Here is a 15,112-nt window from a genome sequence, read left to right as displayed (position 1 = left end):
AAAAAAGTAGATTTTACTACATATTTTCCTTGTTTGATGTAAACTGGCAGCAAAAAAATCTTTTTCTGGGTTAATGATTCCATTACCAATAGGCCAATACTATATTATCATTACACATTTTTTAAGAAATGTTGCATAAACAGAGTTTTGAATACAGAGACAATTTGATGTCTACTCTGTAGAAGAGTTAGTATGATGTAACCCATAAAGTCTTGTAGTGAACATAGATTTATGTAAACGATTTATGAAATGAAAACCAAGATTTCAAATGTAGTAGACACATAATAAACTATACAATATTTTAGAAAAGGATCCTTTAAACTTGTATTCTGTTTGCTGATACCAGGATAAAAATAACCCTCTAATTCTTGGGACCAAATCAATACATTATATAACCTTGACATTGACACAAATAATATGTTATACGTGGAACAAAATGAAAACTAGTCACTGAATAAAAGTAACTTAAAACCAGCACTAATTACACATTCTTAGTAGCTCCCTTTCCCATTTCAACTCCATTGCCATATTCTTCATGTTCAACGAATCTTGACCAATACGGGTGTTCCTTCCATACCCTTCCCATCTCTTCAATAGGAATGCCCTTAGTTTCAGGCAAGAAGAAGTAAATAAACAATGTCATCACAAATACAAAGAAACCAAAGAAGATAAACAAGCCAAACTTCATGTGGCAAAGCATGATCAGGAAGACTTGCGCCACAAGGAACGTGAAGAGCATGTTTACGGAGACATTGACACTTTGCGCAGCAGAGCGAATCTCCAAGGGGAAGATCTCACTAGGCACCAACCACCCAAGGGGACCCCATGACCAAGCAAACCCAGCTACATAAATGCAGATGAATAGCACTACAACTACAGCATACCACTTTGGCAAATCACCAGGATTTCCATCAATTCCAAACTTGGCTCCAATAGCAGCTGCAACTACAGCCTGTGCACATCAACAAACATTGGGTTAACAATTTAATAGGATGCAACTCAAATGTGATAAAATTAAATGTCACCATATATTTAGGACTTGTTCCAAGATAATGTTCTGTTGTCCCAAAATATGTCCAAAACTAATGAAAATATGTCATGTCAATTAAAAATATTAAATATTTATTATTTTTTTCAGTTTTTCCTTCATTATCATTTGTTTGGACATACTTTAGGACAGTAGATCATTGTCCCTGACTTCTAAGCTTAAAATCATGAACATATGTTTATTGTCCCAGATCGTGTCCCATACAGTGTCCTAGACCAATGATAATGAAGCAAACACAACACTAGTAATAAATTTTTTGACATGTTTTCATTGGCATGAGACACCATATGAGACAGAATCTGGTACAACAAATCTCGATCCTAAAATCATTCAGTAAGCAATAGTAAACTGTCTCAACAAATGCAGTTACCAAATTAGGTACTTCATTGAATAATTCATCCAATTAAGTATCACATTGAAGGTTAAGAAAAGGGTACCTGACATATGAGCATCTGGGCTCCACCCTCAAGGAAAAGGGCTCTCCTACCCCATTTATCAACTCCATAAACTGACACTGTAGTAGCAACAACATTAACAACGCCAGTGATCACAGCTGACATGAGAGAAGCATTATCCTTAAACCCAATTGAGCTAAAAAGCACAGGTGCATAAAACATAATCACATTGATTCCAGTAAATTGCTGGAAGAATGGAATCAATATGGCCATAGTGAGGTGAGGTCTGTATTTCCTTTGCAACAAGTTCCTCCAAGGGTTCTCCACTAGCATAGAGGCTTCACTAGCTGCCACAAGGTCATTGAACTCTTCATCAACATCATCAACTCCACGCACTCTCTGAAGTTGCGCCTTGGCTGCATCGCGATCGCCGCGTTCAATCATTGAATTCGGAGTGTCTGGAAGGACTAAAGATCCAATTGTGATTATAAGGGCAGGGACCATTGCACCACCCAAACTTAACCTCCATCCCCAACCACCTTTGATTTTGGCAAAGAAATAGTTCAATATATTGGCCACAAGAATACCACTTGTGATGGACATTTGGAAGCCTATGTTTAAAGCTCCTCTGTATTTGTATGGAGCCATCTCAGAGAGGTATAGTGGCACAGACTGTAATAAACACAAAATTAACAAAGATTGTTAACAAGTAATTTAGGTAACAAAGATCAATAACATGTAAATTACAATAATGTTTTTTTGGGTGCCACCTAGAGTATCTCTCACTCTTTTAGGTAAAAACTAAAACTAATCTTTTTAGAAGATGCATGATTGTCCACCTTATAAGGAAGAGTAGCTATCAGAATCAAATAATGTAAAATCAAATAACTAACATAAATGTTGAAATTTATGATAATAAATAGAGGGAAAAAAATACATTATATAACTAACATTAAGCATTACTGTATGAGTTTGATACATTATCATCTGATCATCTAACAATATATATATATATTTACACAGAAAGTACATACATATTACAATAATAAATAACCATCTCCAGTTGTTATAATTTTTTTATTTAAAAAAATGTTACTATTTGCTATACATGGCAAGAGTTACTTTTATCTCACACATTTTTTACTCAATCCGTGTGTTATTAAAGTAAATAATAATTAATTATGAATGATTATTTATAATTTATTCATATGATATATTCTCATAACTTTTTCTGTTTACTATGCTCTTTTTGATTTATTTAATATATTCAATTATTGAATTCAACACCGTAAAGTAAACGGTGGTGAGAACGAGAAGGGAGGATGTCACATGCAAAGAAAACGTGTCCAATAATTAAGCCATTGTTCAACCATCACTTTCATCCAGTCTTTGAAGAGAAATTAAGGATGAAGATTCCTTCCTTTTCATAGCAACAAAACAAGAACAAGCAGATTATTTTGAAAAGAGATTAACGGTCCCAAAATTTTTATCTCTTTCTATCTTTATCCAATCAAATTATACTATGTAATATAACTTTCCATTTGTAATTTTTCTATTTAATTAAATGATATATTTTAATTAGTCTGGAATACGATACATATTTTAATTAGTCTGGAATACGATACAAAGCAAAGAAGCATAGTGTAGCTGAATCATAGTAGATTAGATAAATCAAAAGTAGGTGTGGCACATGGCTATTGGGCTTAATAAATAAAATAAACATGTGTCAGTAACTTTTCACCAAAGTCTTTGTATCTAGTGTCAGGATAATTAAACCAATGAAAGATGTTTAATTAGTATAGTCACTACTTTCTCTTTTGTGCTAACGTAATTTTGATTCATATAAATACTTTTAATACCCAGATCGCGTTGTGAGATCTTATAAAAGAAGATCCCAGGATAAAAAATTAAAATAAGGATTTTTATTATATAATATCTGATATTTTATTTGAATTTTAAGTGGTCAGCAACAAAAACTCAATTTATGATTAGATCTCAGGTCAAAAAATTCATCTCATGTTTCAATTAAAAAATAGGAACAAAACGACAATAAAGGAATCAAACGCATATGAGATAATATATGAGTGTTTGTTTTCTAGGCGGTACAGGTCAGAGAATATAGGAGACATGTAATAATTTGTGTTATTATTATATCCAATAAAACAAAAACGTAAAAAAAATTGTGAAAAGGAGAATACAAGTTGACTGCTTGAGCGTTCTATCTGCTTTAATTTCCGTTTTATTTACAAAAGATCTTAATTTATTTCTCATTCCCAAAAAAAATGATCTCAGCTTATTTGCTTTCTTTTTTATTTTTAATTTACTTTTATTTAAAGTTTTTATAAAATTAAAATAGGAATGAAAACTTAAAGCTCTTCAACATGGGCATCCTAACTTTAAGAAAGTGATGAACTCACAAATGATTGAGTTTTGATTTAAAAATTGGGAATGGAAGTAAAATTTAGACAATAATTACTAAAGTAACATTAAGATGCACCTAATTATGGATTGGGAAGGGGTTTTTTGTTTTCAATGTTGTCTCATTTTTTTGTCTCGAGCTAATGATATATTGCCAAATAAATAAAAGAAAATTTAAAAATCAAAATGTAAACTTTTGATCGGCTCCAACAAGGAATGAATGATCTATATGCTTATAGATTAGAATGTTTTCCATCCAATGTTCTGTTTTAAAATAAACTAAAAATATTTTTTTTGAAACAAGACAATAAATATATGAATTATTGAAAGTTTCTACTTTATGTTATATCAATAAATAAAGTTGATTTTATGGTATAAAAACTTATTAGACCTCTAGAATATAAAATTATTAAAAATTCAATTCCAGAAAGGGATTCATTTTGGAGGGTAGCCACTAAACTGAGATTAGTGTCTTACCTTTTCGCAAGGGGTATTACCAAAAAAAAGGGAGTGTCACCTCTATTATGACCCTTTATCATTCTCCACTGGAGAAAATGGTTTAAGAAAGTGTGAAAGAGATTGTTATACCTGATTGGCGAACCCGATACCAAACCCGAGCAAGATCCGACCCACGATCAACATCCAAATCCTCTGTGCAAACCCATTTATGAGGGCACCGACAAGGAAAAGCAACCCTCCGAAAAGCATGGACAGTTTCCGCCCAAACTTACGCGTCACTGTAGACGCCACCACCGACGACAACAGCGCCGCCAGGTATAGCGACGACGTGAATATCGTCAGTGTTTCGCTGTCGTATTGACAATACTTGTTCGTCGTTTCTTCCCCCTTTTTCTTCCGATACACCGACGGAAAAAACTTCTTCAAAAACGGATCCATTGACGTCACCCCACCTAACAAAAAACAAAACCAGTCAGAAACATTAAAACACGCAACGTTAAAAATCACTTCAGAACTTTTTGTTCAGAATCAAGTGTGTGTGTGTTATATACCAGAAATTCCGATATCGTAACCGAAGATCAAGCCACCCATGGCAGCAACAATACATGTTATGGTTACAAAGGGAGTGAGGTTTCCAGGGTACTCCTTGCTACCACTTCCAACACCTATTCCTCCAACACCAGGCATTTTTTGAATATGAAAACAAAGGAAGGGATAGAAAAAAAATAGAAGAAAAAGAAGGTGGGGTTTTTTTTGAATGGGACTGGTTACTGGCTAGTGTTGATAATATATAGAAGGCTGTGAAGGAAGATTTCTTTAAACAGATAGTTTACTTCTCATCAAACTGTTGACTTGTCAATGATGCTATTATAAGATATATATGTTTGAAGTTTGTCAAAATAAAAAATAATAGTAAAGATGTATATATTTTTTAACGAAGTTATTAATATTCAAATTAAATTAGGCTTTTATCATATTTAATGCAGAATCAATTATTTTGGGCTTTTTTGAGTATCTACTACCCATGTAAGAGTTTAAGAATTTTATATATTATCAGTTGCAAAATATATATATTAATAATATATAAATATTAAACTTTTCTTTCACTTCCTAATTTTTAAAAAAATTAAATTGATTCCCCCAAAAAAAAAAGTCACTTGTACTTAGTCATTCTCAAGTGATCATGTAACCACAATTTAGACATTTTTTCTAGATAATAAAATAATTTATTAATGAATTTTGACTAGTTATATTTTTTTTAGAAATGTTTTGACCAATTGTGTCTCCTATCAATATGTTAACAAACAAGAGTATACAAAATATAAATATATATATATATATAACCTACCACCTTGGGCTTAATGCTTATTAGTTTTTTTCTAATTTGGACAATATATAATAATAAACTTGATTTTAATATATAGTTTTGGTTTTCCTTTTCAATCCAATATTAAGAAATGTGTAATTTCTTATAATATTATATTTCAAAAAATCTCAATAGTACTCATTTTATTGAAATATCTTGCTATCTGGGAAATTTATGTTCTTCGCCTTAGTGAATATTTCGCTTCTAGGAAATCTGTGTAATAATTTTCACCTTAGTAAATATGATGTCTTACCTTTCTTTATGACCAACTCTCTTTATGAGCTCCTAGCTCTATGGGATTTTCTTTGTGTGAGAGCTTGTTCTTCCTTCATTATAAGTCTCTTCAAGTATTCTTGACGATATTACCAAAAGTCTATCTTCTCAAACTTATCATATAGTTTTTCAATATTCGTAACACCATCTAACAAAGTATTGCCAAGATCTCTATTGTTATGAAGTCACTCTACGTTATACAACATTTACACCATAGTTTATCAACAATCATTATTCAATACTCAACTAACCATGAAAATTCATTTAAAAACTTTAACAAATGTCATCATATTGTTTATACTAATAGTAATTGTTCAAAGAACTATATACTCCACTTTAAATAGTATACCAATCACATATACCTTATATCAATGTCAACCAATAACACTATAATATCCTTACATCCAAGTCAGTTTTTGTGTCATATTATGTATGTCTACTAGTTTTTGTGCTACCTTATTTATGAAGGTGAGTATACATGTTACACTTTGTTTCAATGTTAACTAGTACACATGCGCTATTATGGATTTCCTAGCGATTATGATCACTCTCCATGATGCTACAGAAACACCATAAAGATACATCACTTTTCATCTCAAATGAGATCCCCCTATGTCAACTATAGAAATATTATGAACACATGTTTGAGAGTTTGATGTTCTACTTGGGTCCATATCTTCACTTGAGTACCAATCCAATACCTGGATATATGTGTTATGGAACCAAACAGTTACAGTCTCCACCGTGTTTCCTTTAATTCATTTGATTTATTCTCATATAGTATTTTTGATAGATCTTGTCCAATAAACAAATCTTTGATATCATTTGCCACAATTTAATAGTTATGAGTTCCATTAATCTTCTTCAATATGAATTTGATGCATGCATTTAGAATCATCTACAATAAATAGATAAGAGAATAGAGAGATAAACACATGGAACTTCAACTTAGTCTCTTTATTCCAATCTAATTTTAACAATATAAGACTTCTTATAATAATATATTTAAATTAAAATCCCAAAATATAATAAGAGAACTATTGTAAGAATGAGTCCTTTTCTTTTGTGTTTTAAGAAAAACAATAAGAGTGAGTCCTTTTCTTTTGTGTTTTAAGAAAAACAGTAAGAGTGAGTCTTAATGATTAAATCTTATATAAATAACTGAGTGTAGACAATTAATATCTATAATATTTTTAAATAGTCACATATGACGTAACCTTAATGCATAATAATCAAAATTCTCTGTGAGGTTATAATAAAAATTCATTTAAAGTGGAAATATTATATTATGAGTTGGAGACTTAAAAGTAATAAATTAAAGCAGCTGCTAGCTGCATATCCTAGGACACTAATTGTTTTACCATAAGGGTGGATACATTGTTTAACAAAAAAGAGGATCAAGTGCCAATTATAAAGAAACAATAAATACTTATCTTAGCGGTAATTATTATTATTTTGCACTCTTGCTCTGGTTCTATACTTATATATTTGTCACTTTGTTTTCACGTATATTTAGATGGCTACCGTTGGATGACCCTGTGTAGAAAAGTAAGCCCACCTATAATAGGGATTGAATGGTGATGAGATACAATTTTTGGATTGAGATTCTCATAGTAAATGAGAGTATATATGTTGTTCCACAACTTGTATCATTATATGTATTATCAATATATTTAAGTTAAAAATTATAATTAACTATATTTCCAACCCTTTATAACTTATGGTACATGATGGTACAAATTGTAAGATATTAGATATATACTCATACTAAAGACTCCAATATTAAATTATGAGGCTAAATTAATTTTATTATTTAAAATATTTTTATTTAAAGTAATTTAAAATCTATATCATTATATTTTTTTAAGGTCATATATCACAATATTATGTGTTGGTAGTAGAAGTGCAGTTAACTAGTTTCCACTTTTTTATTTCCTTTTCCATATTTCTCTTCCCGATCCAATCTGGAGTGGTCTTCCGTTTTTTGTAATTTACACAAGTATGGGAATATGGGATTCACACGTCACATAATGAAATAATACTCAGATATTAGGATTTGAATTGGGTGATTGGTGGGTGTATTAAATTAATATTTTTATATTCTATTTGTTAAAAAGATGTGGTTACTGACCCGTTATATCTGGAATAATAACAATTGTAATTAGATAATTATGATTTGTCCATTCAGTCACATTAGGAAATAAATAGTCCATTTCTATCGTGACTCATGACCTTTGGGATATAATTAGATAATGAATGAAGTAGTAATTTTATTTGAGTGTAATATATATTGTCAGTATAAAGTATATAGATTTATATATAGTTATTAATCATTTACTATTTATTTGTATTATTTTTTATTTCAAAGTAAATAATAATTAAATATAAATGATGAATAATATAATAATAATATAAAAAATATTTACACTGTTAGTACCAGTATCTTTTCTCATTCCATTCTTTCTTAAATAGAGAATAACTTTTTCTACCAAAAAAAATAGAGGAAACTTTCTTGACTTATCTATAAAATTCTTCAAGAGTTTTAATATTTTTGCTCCATTTGTTGTCTTCTTTTTTTTATGCGTGCATGTCAAAATTTATTTCATAAAAGCTTAAGGGAAAACTTTTGATGTCCACCGGACAAAATCATTATTAAGTGCTCCGATATTTTACTAACAAGGAGAGTAGATAAAAATCTAATTATGACACTAAAATAAAATGTGAGACTCAAATTAATTTAATGGTTTAAGTTTTTTTTATTAAAAATAATTTAAAGTATGTACCATTAAAAAAATTTAATGTCACATATCCCTATCATGTATAAAGGTTTATGGGATAATTAATAAATGCACTGTCTAATTATTTGAAATCAATAATTTGATTACATTTGTATAAATTCTATCAATTCTCGTTTACATTTATTTTCAAAATCATGGTATAAATAGTTATTAGTATTTAAGATAATAGTACAATTTAAATAGAGAAAAATATGTATGTATTAATAGTGTAAAATTTTGTATAATATTAATTCATCATCTATCATTTACTTTTAATCATCATTTATAAATTAATAGTGAATAATATACGATTGTGTAAATCTTTACCATGCCAAACATGGATATTACACTAATTTAAATATTTCTTTGTCATGAGATGTTTTTACCGGATAAAAATATTAGGATACTTTAACCACTTATCCTTAATGAATGCAACATGAGTTAACTTGTTTTTATATTGGATTTACACTTATTTTTTATTAAATAGCATTTATATAAATTTTATTAATTCTTGTTTATACTTACATAATTCCAAAGACATAGTAAACACTTATTCAAAGTAGGAGAGTCATTTATGTTTTTATTTTTAAAAGTCTTGGGACATGTTTGGTAGTCAAAACCCTGATAATGATGCCTACTAGTAGATGACAAAAGAGGTGGGTTGTAGTTGTAGTTCTATTTGTGGAATAGAGATATCTTTCTCAATGTTCTATTTGTAATACTATCTAATTAAAAAATTATAAAAACATAAAATAATATTGTTATATTATTTAAAAAGAGTTTAATTAATTAGAAATACAGTGGTATAATTATTTTCGGCTAGAGAGTCCAATTTGTTCACTGCATATTTACTGAAATCGTGGAAAACACGCCAACGACTGAAAAGAGATATAGTTAGCTGACAATATGTCAGGAGAAGATAACTTATCTCCTTATACAAGGAGATACTCCATTGCAACATGTAATACTCTCCTTTTGATGGTAAGGATGCCCTTTCGATTTCAATGAAATTTAAGTTTTTTATTTTAGCTTTTTTAATATAATGTATTCCATTTTAGTGTGCCTTTGTGTTCACACTTATAATTTGTGAGAAGTTTCACATTATCTTGTGTAAAAATAGTGACAAAGTTAGATATTACACTCAAATTCTTTATTATAATTTGTATTTATTTTAATAATATCGGTAACGCATGTACAATTTATGAAACTTCATTAAAAAATTATCCATATTATATTTTTCCCTCTTATTCTTTATCATTTATTTGATTTAATGTAACACAAATAATTTTTTTTTTGTATTTTTTACGCTACCATATTTCAATTTTTAATTGTCCAATAGTGAAACTTTTGATTTGATTAAAGGAATTACTCAACACTGATTTTGTACACTTACAATTTGATAGTGCAAAATTTGGCATCACAATAATTATTAGGATATTTCATATTTAACGTTATTTTCGTTTTGCAAATTAGATAAATAGTGTGTACACTTTTGATGATAATATTTATTTACAACCAATATTTCATTTATCATTCATTTATATTATTTATATTTTGAAATTAATATAATGATTATAAAAATGAATGATGAATATTATAAATAAAAAGATTTATACATATCTAACATATCATTAATGGTGATCTAAGACCCAGAGACGGAGACAATAACTATCATCACATATAAAATAGGAAAATATTAATGTTAAAATCACAATTCAAATATGTCTAACCAAATAAATTATATATATATTTCATAATTAATCTCTATATGACTTCATATTTTAAAATTATTAATTGACAAGATATTCTCAATATTTTGAACATTGTCACTTAATATAAATCATTAGAAAAGATTTAATCATGCATATCTCATTAAATTACGCAATTTATTTTTCACATAAGCAAATTTAACATTCCTACACATATTCATGATGTAAGTTACAAGTTGATTATCAAGTTGCATATCCAGAATGATATAAAATAATCCAACAAGATAATGTAAATCGGTAATTTTTTTTCCACCCGTAGCAATTTGGTCTTGAAGAATTGGAAAACCTAAAATAGTTCAAAAATATCAAATAAATTAGTTTTTTAGTATTTTTATAACCCTTATAGGAATTACTTTGACTTACATTCATAATATCGAGTATTAGGTTGAAATTTTATTTTTTAATGATCAAATTGATACATAAAAAATTGAAGAACCAAAATATATATTCACTTTTTTTTTCAAAATTTATGGTGCACATTGTGAGATGTATATAATATAATCTCTTATATCATTAACAATTGATTTGTATTTATTATATTTAAAACTTTAATATAATAATTATTAAATATGAATGATGTAAGTACACTGTTATTATATAAATCTTTTTCTGTAGATGGTTTTCCGCTAGTAGTTGTCTTGACGCCGGAGAGTGGATATATATATATATATATAATATAATATAATATAATATAATATGTAGGAAGACAAAGCAGAGAGACTTTATGTATTTTATTCGATGTTGGGTTTACTACGTAGTTAGAAATTATCACCGACAAAAGGGCTTGGATGTGGAATTGATAAACGAATCACCTTGCTTGATGTAATTTAAAATTATAATTTAGTTATATAACCTATGCTTCAACATTTTTAATCTCTTCAATTATATGCGTTGAGTCTAAACGGCTAGTTAATTCGAAGTTGTTAATCCTAGTTAGTTCGAAAAGCTAGTTACTCTGAATTTATCCTGAGTTGGTTAACTATAAATTGTCACTAAACATACTCTGAATCATATCGATATAACTCGAACCATAAATAAACAAATACATATATTCTGGGATGTTTTATAGATTATATGCATGTTAATTTGATAGATGTGCCCAGTTTAAAAGGTTAAGAGACACTTGAATTGAGCTCTTGGATATGCATGATGAGGGCGAAAATGCTTAAACAAAAATGAAAAGAAGTTAGAATATCTCTAAAAGAAGAAATTATCTTTAGAAGCATCCCAAAAATATCTAAAAACAAAGTTGACTTAAAGAAAAAGGAGTCAATGTAGGAAAGAGACCCAAAAGGGCGAAAAATTCTTCACGGAACTCTGTTTGGTAGGTTATTCTTCCTACTCTTTTTAAAACACGCGTATGCTTTCATATAATGCAAGTTTGTTGAAGTTGGGAAACCAGTATAACATGGTCGTGATAGTTTTAAAATGGTTTCTTTACGAGTTGGTTTCTAGAGAGAAAATAAATGTAGGGTTTAAAAGATCATTTGACTTTGAATTTTTTTTATTTTCCTCTAATAACCAACTCGCAAACATATCCTAAGTTAGATTTTTCCCCATACATAAGACTCAAATAGTCAAACTCAAGACAACGATTAAGGGGGTTAGGATTGTATCATTTTCTTTAGAGTAAATTACACTGATACCCCTGAGTTTTAGTGAAATTATACAAACCACCCCTCACTTTTCTAAACTTACACAAACTTCCCCTAGTTTTATACTTTCATTATACTGACCACGTGTAATTTTTTAAACAAAAAATGTGATAAATGCAATTAAGTTAAACAAAACATGATATATTGTGTAGACAAGTCTAAATAATATACAAATCAATGTAAGAGTGATTTAAACAATATTTCTTTATAATTGTTGATGCATTTTTTAACAAAAAAAATAATAAAGATACATTGATTTGTATATTATTTAGACTTGTCTACACAATATATCATGTTTTGTTTAACTTAATTGCATTTATCACATTTTTTGTTTAAAAGATTACACTTATTTCTTATACAGGGGTGGTCAGTGTAATGAAAGTACAAAACCAGAGAAGGTTTGTGTAAGTTTAGAAAAGTGAGGGGTGGTTTGTGTAATTTCACTAAAACTCAGGGGGTGTGAGAGTAATTTACTCTTCTCTTTATTGTTATGCCCTTCTTTAACCCAAACTTCTCTTTGAGCTTTCTTTGTTTTGTAACCTTTTTCTTTTATTCCCTTGCAACATCTTTTATCTTTATCTTTCTTCTTTACTATCTTCTTTTTCCACTTTGTTTCAATGATTCAACCCCTTCCTTTTTATTAACGAGTCCCAGTTGCATGTGAACTAAGATGAGCTTAATTAGAATCACGGGTGTTTAGCATAGAACTCACAAAAAGGTAGTCACTATATTTACCTCTAAAGTGCCTTGTCACTTGTCTCCTTCTCCGTGACAAAAGTTAAATTAGACCCAAATGGAATGTGAATAGCATGAACTGAGGGTTTTCAATGTTGGGACTTCATGGATGGTATTCAAGATGATGTTTTAACGGAAATAATGAAAGATATGTTTAGTAAAGCATACTCCATCAAACATGCATACATGCCCTTCCACAAAGGGACAAAAATCACATGTCTTCGATTGTGTTTAATTCATAGTCTCAAACTAATTAGATTTTAACATGTAATATAAAAATGTTACTTATTATTTTTAAAAGTTTTCTTTTTATTTATGTGGCGCAATATCTGATTGGTATGAGACAGAGAATGAAATACCTTCAAGGAGACATGAATCATATGTTCTCAAATGTGTCTCATTCCTTGTCATGGCCAAATCACATATTGTAATATGAATAAAAAAAATTTTAAAAATAAAAAAAATAATATTCTAATTGGTTCAGGAGTGAACTCTGTCCCCTTGAGAACATATAATCTTTGTCAAAAACTCTCCTAAATATTTCCCTCAATAGTGTTAAAGACAACAAACATCAAAATCCTTATTGTTACAAGGGTCGTTTCATGTGGAGTAAAAAGCATTGTTCCATCCCGGTTATAACCGGGTAATTGATTACGGGTCCCGAGCATAACGTCCATTGTCCCGCATAACCTCCCATGCCCGCCTTAAGTAGGTTCCCCCGTGGTAGAAATTATAAGAGCTCCCGACATAGCATTAAATGTTTCTGACATAATATTTAATGTTCATGGCGTAGCATTTAATGCGCCACTGACCCACCATTTAATGTGCATCTGACCCACCATTTAATGTGCCGCTGACCCGCCGTCAATGTTAGATAACAGATCACCGCCATGCCGCTTGCACATTCCGCCTGTCTCCGACAATTCGGCCAGAGCAGATTCATAGGACAAGAAAGGACGATCTGAGTACGTTCCTTATGTCCGTTAGATGCTGGCCAATGGCTAGATGCCAACTCAGCATTCACTATGCTCTATAAATAGGAGACCACACATGTAGTATAATTAATTCTCATTCACTCATTCATTAATACACTTATTGCTCTAACCTCTCTTATTTACTCCCATTCTCTCTCTAGAATACATTACTAACTTGATCGTTGGAGAACCTTTTCAGGTACCTCCCCTAGCGGATCCAGACGATCATCCGACCAAGTCTCATGCTTTCCCACACGTTCCTGACCATCCATCATCCATTCCCGATCGTCTAAAACCAACATTAAAGAATATTGGCGCCATCTGTGGCTTATCTACAACATGGTGACCACCCGTAACTAAGATCAACCACTTAGCCATGTACAACCACTCAACCCGAATCACGATACCCCTTCAATTGAACCTCCAGTACTAGTGCATCCATCTCACCAGGCTAGCCAAAGTCATCCCCTGAACACCATCCCAGAAGCACCCACTACCCAACAACTCCTCCACATGATACAAACCCAAGGTCAAATTATCCAGCAACAGGCCCAACTACTAGCCGAGCTGCGCCAACATCGACCAAAACCCAGTAATGGACCTTCACGGCCAGTTACCGATGAGCACTCTGCTGAATCCACTGAAGCCTCAAGGCTAGTAGTCCCCCCACACACGAAAACCACTCAAATAACTCACCCCCAAACACGACCACAACTCCTCACGAGCAAAACATCCTTTCACCAAAACCATTATGTCCTCACCACTCCCAAAACATCTTACCAGACCAAGCAACATCGAACAATATGATGGAACAAGTGACCCACAGGTTCATCTGGATGCCTTTGAAGCCTCAATACTTTTCCATGGGCCACCGATCCCATCATGTGTCGAACATTTCACCTTTACTCTGAAACGGGCTGCCCTGCAGTGGTTTACCCGACTCGCACCAAACAACATCAACCAATGGGCCACTTTTGCCAACAGATTCAACACCCGCTTCACAACAAGCCAATAGCAGCCTCGCTCTTCCTAAACCTTGTCCGGTATATGGCAGAAGTCACATGAACCCCTCCGAGCTTACCTAGACAGATTCAACTTGTCGGCCATGAAGGTTCTCACTCTGAGCCCGGAGGTGGCGGTACTTATCTTAGTGACAGGCTTGCAGGATGGCCTCTTCAGGCAAGAATTGGCCAAATATTCAAACCTCACAATGGAAGTACTCTAATCTAAGGCTCAACAATTC

At 31.0% G+C, this 15,112-nt stretch overlaps 1 protein-coding gene across 2 annotated transcripts; it reads right to left on the bottom strand.

Moving 5' to 3' along the window:
- Positions 1–271: 271 nt before the first annotated feature.
- LOC109341204 (sugar carrier protein C-like) lies at positions 272–5,091 on the bottom strand. Of its 2 annotated transcripts, XM_019579056.1 has the most exons (5): positions 4,872–5,091; positions 4,450–4,772; positions 1,486–2,115; positions 464–952; positions 272–418 (listed from the first exon to the last, which is right to left on the bottom strand). In XM_019579056.1, the coding sequence occupies exons 1-4, from the start codon at positions 5,005–5,007 to the stop codon at positions 482–484; spliced, it is 1,560 nt and encodes a 519-aa protein (XP_019434601.1). In that variant the 5' UTR covers positions 5,008–5,091; the 3' UTR covers positions 272–418; positions 464–481. The 2 variants fall into 2 exon arrangements, with proteins under 2 accessions (XP_019434601.1, XP_019434600.1); XM_019579055.1 differs by having other exon boundaries at positions 272–952.
- Positions 5,092–15,112: the final 10,021 nt, after the last annotated feature.

The sequence above is a fragment of the Lupinus angustifolius genome, unplaced genomic scaffold (genome assembly GCF_001865875.1).
Source record: "Lupinus angustifolius cultivar Tanjil unplaced genomic scaffold, LupAngTanjil_v1.0 Scaffold_401, whole genome shotgun sequence".
NCBI classification, from domain to species: Eukaryota; Viridiplantae; Streptophyta; class Magnoliopsida; order Fabales; family Fabaceae; genus Lupinus; species Lupinus angustifolius.
The sequence above is the reverse complement of the archived record's forward strand: the minus strand, read 5'-3'. Positions and strand labels throughout refer to the sequence as shown.

What these genes read in the sequence shown, in the direction of transcription:
- LOC109341204 (XM_019579055.1), bottom strand. Translation starts at nt 5,007, where the DNA reads ATGCCTGGTGTTGGAGGAATAGGTGTTGGAAGTGGTAGCAAGGAGTAC. An exon ending in GTATCGGGTTCGCCAATCAG is followed by an intron (nt 2,116 to 4,449) that starts GTATAACAATCT and finishes TGTTTATTACAG; the next exon opens with TCTGTGCCACTATACCTCTC. An exon ending in CCCAGATGCTCATATGTCAG is followed by an intron (nt 953 to 1,485) that starts GTACCCTTTTCT and finishes TGATGTGCACAG; the next exon opens with GCTGTAGTTGCAGCTGCTAT.